This window comes from Zingiber officinale, chromosome 3B (assembly GCF_018446385.1).
Source record: "Zingiber officinale cultivar Zhangliang chromosome 3B, Zo_v1.1, whole genome shotgun sequence".
NCBI classification, from domain to species: Eukaryota; Viridiplantae; Streptophyta; class Magnoliopsida; order Zingiberales; family Zingiberaceae; genus Zingiber; species Zingiber officinale.
Window position 1 is genome coordinate 104,001,247 of NC_055991.1, and position 10,824 is coordinate 104,012,070.

Here is a 10,824-nt window from a genome sequence, read left to right on the forward strand (position 1 = left end):
AATACATTAAACCAAGTACACCTTTTGGTAAATTGTCGTTATATATTCATCTCCCTAATCCATTGCATCATTGAATTCCTAACCTATTGCATAATTAATATTGCATAAAAAATAAACTCAGAGTTCTCTTATTATTATATGTCCATCTTCGGTAGTCAAACTCTTATTGGCTATTGCTCTGCTTGCTTCCTCTCATGTTGTATGGGCATTAGATCGTGGCCACTTTCGGACTTTTCAGTTTTCTGCTGAAAATGTCAATAAATTTTCTCTCCCCTCAATTTAATTTAGTGGATCGACATTAATCAATTAGCTAGCATGTTTTAATTTAATTAACTAATTAAATTTTATTCATTCATTCTTCAATTAGTGTGTGTAAATTGACTAGTTTTCAAGAACTCTAAGCTAAGAGAAAACTCTAAGAGAGTGAATCATAGGTATAGTTAAAAGTCTCGAATGAGTGAACTCCAAGTAAAAAAGAAACTTTATAAGAGTGAATTCCAAACAAATGAGAAATACGGTAAGTCAGCTAGACTAAGTATCAGGTAAGTCCAGCAGATTAGGTAAACCAAATATTAGGTTTAGATAAACTGTATGTTGTTTGAACTTAACTTTGTTTTATAGGAAGCTGAAGATTTAGAAGCAAACATAGAGAATTCGAGCAACCAGAAGTTGTCTGATCGACCAAATGATCCAGCAACTGAAACTGATCCAGGCCCCTGAAAGGTCTAGACTAGATCAAATCAAAGATCTGCATGAGACCTTCAATGGATTAGATTTGACCAAGCTCTAGACAACTAAAAGTCACCAAGTCAACAAAGGTCCAACCACCTAGAAGGCTTTCAAGCAATTGAATAGGTGCCATGGCTACAACTCAATAGAGTGCTATGAAAAGAGGGCAGAGGTTTGAGGTTTCAGATCATCAATTCACATCAAATACTCACAACTCATTATTTTCTCTTGAATTATGTGTTCTTCAAGCGATTTAGGAAGTGTTAGGAAGGGTGTAGTTGCATTCAGAATTCAAGAGGCAATTAATAACTTATTTCTTGTTTATTCTTAAATTTCATTTTATTTTGTTGGTGCAATCGACCTATAGAGTTTTAATGTTTGTTTGACAATCTATAATGGAGGTTAGTCAAGGTTGACTTAATTGGGTGAGCAATATATCGAGTGGTTGTAAGGGTGAGTAGTCTACCGAGTGAATGTAAGGGTGAGTAGTCTACCGAGTGACTAGCAACTCCAAGCAGGTCAAAGTGACTTGATGCTTGATAAGAAGAAAATCCTAAGGGGAGGTAACCGTAGGTAATGAGAAATTTTAGAGGAGTGAACTCTAAGTGAAAGTCTAGTGAGTGAACTTAGGTCATAGTGAGTGAAGCTAGGAGGTGAAAGTCTTAGTGAGTGAAGCCAAACAATGGAAAGTCCTAGTGAGTGAAACTAGACAATGAAAAATCCTAGGGGGAGGTAACCCTATATAGTGAGAAGTCTTGGAGGAGTGAATTCCAAGCTTGTGTGACCGAACGCACGATCGATATGACCAACGGATTTTGATAAACTTAGGTATAGTTTTACCAACACTATTTTGTATTACTATTATTATTATTGTGCTAATTTAGTATTATAGAAAAAGTCTTAATAGATCAGACGATCAAACACTGAGCAGTTAAAGTCCAAACAGGTATGAAGAACCCAATGTTTGGCAAGTAAATTGAGATAAGATCTTGGAGGGAGTGTAGAGAGGTTGTATCTTGATCAGGACAAAACCTAGGAACTGATCCAACTAAAATAACCAATAGAGATTTCTATATTGAGATCAAGACAGTCCTTACTGTCTTTATCATGCATACTACCTATTTATACTAATCTTGTTTTGCAAGTTTTATTAGTATTGCATGTGTTATCTCTGTGTTGCAGATAAGCAAAAAAATTAGGTTGACTGTGGGCTCAGTCAACTAATAAGCAAGATCAGTTGACCAATATGGCCAACATGACACAATATCAATAAGAACTCAACAAAATTGGAAATATAGAGTTATCCATCGACTGATACATTCGATCAGTCAATCGATCCATATTTAGTAACTGCAGAAGGTAAGAAAGGAAATAGAGTTTCGTCGACTGATCAGAGGATCAGTCGACCGATAAAAATAAGGAAAGATAGATAGTCCGATTCAGATCATAGCAAACAAGGAAAGGTGCGTGGATAAAGAGATTGGTTGATCGAACTAATCAATCGACTGAATGATTTTTCAGTCGACTAAATGGTGTCTATAAAAGTAGGTCTCGAGGTCCAAGCCTAGTACAATTTGAAAGATCAAAAATAGTGCTAGAGGGGGGGGGGGTTGGATAGCGCTCATCGTACACATTTAAAATTTGTTCAAAAAATCACAGAGTCATGCACCGGAATTAAAAAGACAAGAAAGAAGGACACAAAAGAACATGGTCATTTTTACTTGATTTAGAACCTTCAACGACTCCTACTTCAAGGCCTGCACTCACTGAGTACTTTCGTTAGGCAATCCACTAATAGCTCGAACAATTACAATGATATAGAGAATTGAAGTGCAGGTAATTAAATACAAAAAAATACCAATGACTTTGTGTTAAAGCTTGAGTGTAGTCATCAGACTAGGTTTTTATCATCATAGAGAACTTTTCAGAGTAATGCGTGAGTATGAAGTTCGAAGCAATTGTTGTTCTGATACTGCTAGTCGAAGTCTCTTTATAGGCCTCATTGGGAGTCGGGACCACCCTCGGACACCTGAACTGAGGTCTATCCGATCTTCCTTCATCATTGGATTATCCACCTCTGAATACCTATACTACTCCCGAGTGCCTGGACTACTAGTGTGGATGCATCTCATAAAAGCTTTATCTATGAAAGTTGATCCAACTCCAAGTGCTTGGACCGATCTGGGCACCTAAACCCTGATGTGTGCCGACCAATCATAGCGTGCCAACTCAATTGGACGTGAGGCTAGGTTCAACCCAAACCAAGCGCTTGGACCCACTCTAGGTGCCCAGACCTCCGAGCGGCTGGACCATGCCTGGGCGCCTGGAAGCTCTTCTTCTAGCTTTTGCTTTCCTGCACCATAGAGTTAGCAAAACAAGCATAATATAGGCAAATAAATATTTTGATAGTCTCAGGACTATCCTGTTCTGATTTTAGATTTTGCTGAAATCCTAAGTGGGACTAACATCTACTATTCTCTCAATCAGGAGTGCGTTCTCACCGGATCTCACCTCAAGATTCTTACCTTTATTTACAATTTGTGGACTTAGTTGACCTTGATCTCTTAACCCACTAAGTCTTCCTGCTAGATGCCCTATCTTCACTTTAACTAATCGTCTGGTTCTCCCTGACTCGACTGGACTTCCTGCTAGCTGCCTAGTTCTCTCTGATTCAGCTAGACTTCCTGCCAATCGTCTGGTCCTCCCTGACCCAACTAGAGTTTAGCCCGGTATTTGGACCCTATCGAGTCTTTCAGTCCTGCACACTTGGTGACTGGATTAGAACACAACATCTAACTTTAACCTTTTTTATCATACATCCAAACCTGAGTTTGATTGTCAGTGCTAACTACACCAACAATCTTCTCCCTTTTGATGTAATGATAATCTGAATTAAAGTTAAAAATATGCAAAAAAAAAAAACAACAGTATGAATGAGAAAATAAACATTATGTTCATTTTCTTATTGTTGTTTTTATTTTTATTGAGTTATGATTTTTCTATCTTAAATCATTTATCCTCCTCCTTTAACATTGATCAAAATATAAAAACCAAACAAGGTACAAAAGTAAGTAATAAAAACTTAACCAAAAAACATTTGACAACATCTAGTAAATAACAAGTATAGAAAAAAAATTAGAGTTAACTACAGTCTAAAAGCTAACACCAAGTCAAATACATATCAGTAGCAAAATGCAAGTGTGATGATCTACTGAGAAGATGATGGAAAATGACCTGAGCTCCAAGATCGGAGCATATCTAGCATCTCGAGATGGCGAGTCCTCTCCTCCTCTCAAAGACTAGATACCTCCTATTGAAGACTCGTCAGAGACTGCTCAACTCGAGTGGAGGACTCCTCAAGTCGAATAACTCTATCCTCTAGAGTAGGAGGGGCTAGAGGTGGAGGTAGCTGAAGTAGATCAGCAAGAATATGAGGCATGCCCTCCTCCTCTGCTGGGACTGGATCTAGGTTAGGTTAAGGCTGATCCGTTGGGTTAAGATGATGTTTGGTCTCTCTCCTCTAAGACATGACACCATGATCATCTATATGAACACCAGCTAATGACATGTTCCTAGCACATACTATGTCAAACTCATTTAGTACTTTGACATCACCCATGTTGATATCAAAACCTAATAATGCTAAGTAGGAAGTTAGAATATAACAATAAGGCATATGGGCCCATCGGCTAGTGCTAACATTGGCTGAGTAAATGATGGCATAGAATATATAAAGAAGAAACGAGTGAAATGGTCACACGCATCATGACTACATATCGATAGTCAGAGGCAAAATACACATGACTAGGACCTTATAGAGGACATAGTTCTGGATCCTAAAGGTGACAGACCGGAACTGAGTCACAATGGGTACTCTCTGTTCGCCCCCGTAGGGGGTAGCACAGAAAAGGACACGCAGAGGGTCTCAATCCTAAGTAGTCTCTAATGACAATAGAAGATAATGTAATATCTTTACCTGTTACCCTATTAGTGTATGTAAGATCATCAACTTTAACTAAATTATTATACAGTTTAGTACACAAACCTATGTTAACTGGACTAGAATAATAAACTAAATTATGTAGTCTATAGTAGTCAATGATATCTAAAGTCGGTGTGCATGACCTCATAAAGAAACTCCAACATAGATATCTAGAATTCAAGGGAATACAGGAGTTGGATAAAAATCTAATCCTAAGCTCCTATGTAGGAAATAATGCAGTTAGTTCTAAGAGTCCTAGAGGGGCCAACACCAGTATTTGGCCTCTTATTCCTACTCAACAAAATTATAAAAAATGAAATTCTAAATTAATATTAACTAAAAAAACTTGAAGTTTAAGATATCACTGAGATATTTCAAATATTAGAAATGACGACCTCAGTTGATCCTAAGCCACACAAGCTTGAGAATTGGGAAAAAAAGTTTTAATTAAGGAAAAGTTTAAGTTTTGGAAGTTCACACTACAAACCTTCATTTTCAGACACATGAGGTTGAGGTCTCGAGTGCCTTAAATAGGCAAATCCAGATCCCTAGAAATGATCTAGGCACTTGTATAGGGGTGGTGCGGGGTGCCTGGATCAGGTCCAGGCATCCCAAGCCCAATTAAGTGGACGATTTAGCAAAATCATTGGTTGATTTTGTGGAAGCCATGTTGGGTGCCTGAACCAAGTCTAGGCAAATAGGGTTGAAGGATGTAAGTTAATTAAGGTTTTTAATTAATTTAAGGTTTTATTTAAGTGTGTATTAAGATTTTAATTTAACTAAGGCTCAAATTGAGATGTTAACGGAGGTTTTAATTGGGTTTGGTTTACTTTTGAGTTTTAATTAAGTTTTAATTTTAATTTTATTTTTAATTTTTATTTTTAATTTTTATTTAAGTTTTAGTTTACATTTTGAATTAACTTTACTTTTTAAGTTATAAAGAAATTTTAATTTAAGTTTTAATTAAGCTATGAAATATTAATTAATATGAAAATTTGAATTAATTCAGTTTTTAGCTAAGTGTTTAAATTTTTAATTACTTAAGCTAAGTTTCTAGATTTTTAATTATTTATTTAAGCTAAGCATTTAAATTTTAATTAAAGATTTAATTAGTTTTTTTAATTTTAAATAAACTAAGTTTTAATTAAGTTATGAAATGTTTAATAGAAAATTTTAATTAATTTAGTGTTTAATTAACCGGATGCGACATGTGCCAACCAATTAGAGCGCACCAACTCAACTGGATGCGAGGTTGGATTTGGCCCAAACCAGGCGCCTAGTGTTAGAGTGTATACTAAAAGCCTAGCTTTTGGTATAAACATTAATCTAGAAATAAGAATCGCATTGGTCAAATGTCTACATTTATGATAAATGTAGTTGCTCAATTAATTTATATTGTAGATAACATGGTGTGTGGTGTCACATACAGAAGATCATGTTATCGGTTCCTTATAAATTATAAACAGTAGCTCACGACCAAGATGGAAAGGAACAAACCATTGGAAGGTCGTAGTGTAATTAGGTATTAGTTTATCTTAACTATATGATTACACTAGTACACTTAGAGTGTATTGAGTAGGATCATTTGAGGTCGTTCCTTTTATACTGACTTTATAAAAGAATAAAGACCTCAGTTATTATGGAAGTGTGTGCTCTTAATCCTAATATAATAACAAGCACATATATTTGATATTTATTTCTTTAATTTATCAATGGGTGAGATTTAGTTCGATAAATCAATAAACCCGATAAGTTGGGAAATAGTATCACTTATAGTGTGTGTTGTTGATTATAGAAGGAAACTGTGTCCTAGAGATACTAGGTTGATAATGTCCTCAAGAGGAGCTCATAAGGATTGTCATGTTAAACCCTGCGGAGTGGACTTAGTCCGACATGATAATAAGGTTGAGTGGTACTACTCTTGGACTTAGATATTAATTAAATGAGTTGTCAGTAACTCACTTAATTAGTGGACATTCGATATCTTAAACACAGGGAGACTAACACGCTCATAATAAGAAGGAGCCCAAAATGTAATTTGGGATTGGTGCGGTAGTTCAATAATAGTTCTTTAGTGGAATGAATTATTATTGATGAAATTAAGTTGTGTGTTCGGGGCGAACACGGGATGCTTAATTTCATCGGGAGACCAAAACCAATTCCTCCTCTCGGTCCCTATCGTAGCCTCTAGTATATAGAGATTTATACCCACCGCATACCCACCTTCTTACCCATCCAATGGGGCCGGCCAAGCTAGCTTGGAATTAATTAAAACTCTCCTTGTTTATAGCTTGATGGTGGCCGGCCATGTAAATTGAGAAAAGGAAAATTGTTTTTAATTAAATAAATTTTTCCTTTTCATGGAAAAAGAATTAAGGAAGTTTTTAATTAAATTTCCTTATTTGCCAAGACCAAGGATTATAAAAGAGGGGGTAGAGAAGGCTTCATGGTGAACAACCTCTTTTATTTCTCTCCCTCTTTTCCTTGGTGTTGTGGCCGGCCAACCTCTCTTCCTCTCTTCCTCTTGGTGGTGGCCGAACCTTCTCTATTTGCTTGGAGCTCTTGTGGTGGCCGGATACTACTTGGAGAAGAAGAAGAAGAAGGAGAGAAAGCTTGTATCCCTTGGAGCTTGGTTGGTGGAAAAAGATCTTCATCTTTTGGAAGCTTTGTGCTTGGCCGAAACTTGAAGAAAGGAGAAGAAGGTGCTTTGGTGGATTCTCATCTCGGAAGATCGTTGCCCACACAACGTCCGAGGTTAGAAGAGGAATACGGTAGAAGATCAAGAGGTCTTTCTAAAAGGTATAACTAGTATTTTTTCTTTCCGCATCATACTAGTTATTTTTGGAAATAATACCAAATACAAGAGGCTTACGATTCTAGTATTTCGAAGTTGTGTTCTTTTGTTTTATTTTTCCTTGTGATTTGATTGTTCTTTTCGGTTAACCTAAAGTTATTTTAGGAAATTAAATATTAGATTTCTATAAAATGTTTTGTCTAGTCGGTGGTGGTTGCTCCCATATCCAAGAAGGTCATGTGCCTCGCCACGTTAGTACTGGGAACCAATTATGGAAATTAATATTTAATGGAATTAATAACTTAAGGTGATTTGGGTCGAACGTGTTAAGTTCCGCAGGAGATCCAAGTCAAAACCTAAAAGAACAAATAGATTAAGTTTTGGATCAAACGTGTTAAGTTCCGCAGGCGATCCAAAATTTAATTTAAAAGAACACATGGTAGCTAGGAAAAGGTTCAGACCTTTGTACAAAATTTTTGTACAGTGGAACCTCTAGGCTTTCCGAGTAGCAACCAACACCTAGACCTCCGGGTGCCTAGACCCACTCCAAACGCCCAGACCTCTGAGCGTCTGGACCGTGCTTGGGTGCTTGGAAGCCCTTCTTCTAGCTTTTGCTTTCCTATACCATAGAGGTAGCACAACAAGCATAATATAGAAAAATAAATATTTTGATAGTTTCGGAACTGTCTAGTTCTGACTTTAGATTTCACTAAAATCTTAGGTCGGATCGACGTTTACTATTCCTTCAATTGGGAACACACCCTCATTGGATCTCTCATCCAATTTCTTACTTTTATCATTTGTGGACTTAGTTGACCTTAATTTCTTGACCCACCAGATCTTCCTGCCTGATGCCTCATCTGGACTTCAGTCAATCATCTAGTCATCCTTGGCCCGACTGGACTTCCTACCAGCTACCTAGTTCTTTCTAACTCAGCTGGACTTCCTGTCAATCATTGAGTCCTCCTCGACGCAACTGGACTTTAGCTTGGTGTCTGGTCCCTATCAAATTTTTTAGTCCTACACACTTGGTAACTGGATTAGAACAGAACATCTAACTTTAATCTTTTGTTATATATCAAAATCTGAATTTAATTCTTAGTACTAATTACTTTCAAAATTTTAAATTTAATTTTTAGTGCTAACTGCACCAACACAAACTTCCTTCTAACTCAAACTCCAATCGAATCCAAATCGACTCAGGTTGTCGTACACCTTATTAGGCAAAGAACAAATCTTGATTATTTTGATTAACTCAACTTCAGTTAGTTAACTATCTAGCGGTCAACTCAATAAACTTTAGTCGATTAATTGAATTACAATTTATGCGACTGAAATTAGAATAAAATATTATTATTTTCTAGTAGGCCATCTCATCAAGTTGTCTTCAATTATTCATTACATATTGACGTCGACTGGTATAAAAAAGTATAACATAACATGCTAACAGACAGTAGTGACGCTACTGCTGGCTTTCTTATTCCAACATATATAGCATGCATGAACACCAAAGCAGGTTTCTAGTAGTTGTTGTCGGTCCAGAACTGCGCCTGGAGCCAGTCAACAAGGTTTTTGTCCACTTGGAAAGCCTTGGCGAGCACATCATCAGAAATGGGTGGCCTCGACCCGAACACAGCGTTGGCGATAGTGATGACGCCTGGGTTTTGGCTACTGAGACCGGCGAACGCGATCGCATTAGTTTTCCCTGTGTTAAACTGGAAGTGGATGAGGCCCTGCGGGAACACAAACACATCACCCTTTCTCAGATTCTTGGTGAATAGGCGGTTGCCGCCGCCGTTGAGGTTGGAGGTCACAAAGCCAACGTAGAGCTCTCCTTCTATCACGGCGAGGACCTCCGTGGCGCGTGGGTGGGTGTGAGGAGGGTTGAGACCATTAGGTGCATAGTCAATGCGAACCAAGGAGACGCCGAGCGTGTTCAACCCTGGGATTTGGTTCACGTTTGCTTGGGTGACAGCGGAGCCGACGTTGTTGGTGGTGTTGCCGGGCCTATCAAGGCCGCAAAAGAAGAAGTCTTCCGCTTTCACGTCGTCCATGTTCTTGCATGGAAATCCATTGACGGATACTGCAAAATATCAATATTTATAATGCTGGAGAGGAAAGATTTTATTAAACGAGAGTAAAGTTAAAAAAAAAATGCAGGCATACTCTTTGAGTTACGATCGGCGACGCAGAAGTCCTGAAGGGGACTAGGATCGGAAGCCAATATTGCATTGGAGGAAGCCAAGGCAAGGAGTGCAATGAGGAGGAGTTTAACAGCCATGCCTAGCTTGAATTCTCAGCACTGGAGGTTAATGGTGAATGCATTGAGAGCTTAGAGGTGATGGGTTTATATAGAACACACATGCGGGTAACTAGCTAGGTTTGAAATGTTCTTACCTGAGATATCAAGTTGAAAAGTCTATTAAGGTGGCTTAATTTCCTTCTGCTGCAATCAATGCTCATAGTCTTCACCTGCTCTGATGAACTTTATTTGTTAAAAACACGACCCAGTTCCAAGTTAAACATCAAAATCCAGATATAACATGTCAACCATGACTACATGCTACCAAATACCAGGAAAATAGCCCTAAAGATGAGTACATTTCCATTCACGAGAAAGGACAATAATTGATTAATTACTTGCCAGCTACTTTCCTATTTTGAATAATCATATAATGTGATTCTTTAATATATAATTTCACTTTACTTCTCATAGCTAGATAACATACGTCTTTCACATATTAACCTTTTTTGTATTATGGAAAAAAAGTTCTACAAGACAAATCTTTTTTAAAAATAATTAATGACATAATTTTAGATAGCATAAAAATTTTATATATGATATCACTTTCTCCATTTTAATATATTTAGAAATTATCAAAATCATAAATTAATGACTGTCCACAACCTTTTTACTTGGCCAATATATACTGAAACTAAAATGGACCCAACTTTAGGTCAAGTAGAATGAATAATTAATCAATTTGCTTCTTCTTCCCCATTGTAAAGTAATAATTATGACAAGTCGATGAAAGATTGATTCAAATTTTTTCGGTTCTCTATAGTTTATATATCCATCTCCCACTACGATAAATATGATTTTTCATAGTCTATCATCAACAACACATATTTATAATGAGCTGTTAAAAATAATTTTTGCAACACGCCAAATAAAACATGCTACACATACTATTATACTTTTATAATTAACATTTAAAAATAATATTCTATTAAATATAATTTTTACGGTGCTGAGTGCGCGCTATTAATATTAATTAATAATAAAACATCTGCAGCGTAAAATACACATTATTAAAAA

The 10,824-nt window shown here is 36.8% G+C and overlaps 1 protein-coding gene across 1 annotated transcript; it reads right to left on the reverse strand.

Moving 5' to 3' along the window:
* Window positions 1-8,827: 8,827 nt before the first annotated feature.
* Window positions 8,828-9,830, reverse strand: LOC121967195 (putative germin-like protein 2-2). The gene is made up of 2 exons (XM_042517269.1): window positions 9,672-9,830; window positions 8,828-9,588 (listed from the first exon to the last, which is right to left on the reverse strand). The coding sequence occupies exons 1-2, from the start codon at window positions 9,784-9,786 to the stop codon at window positions 9,026-9,028; spliced, it is 678 nt and encodes a 225-aa protein (XP_042373203.1). The 5' UTR covers window positions 9,787-9,830; the 3' UTR covers window positions 8,828-9,025.
* Between the last annotated feature and the right edge of the window lie 994 nt (window positions 9,831-10,824).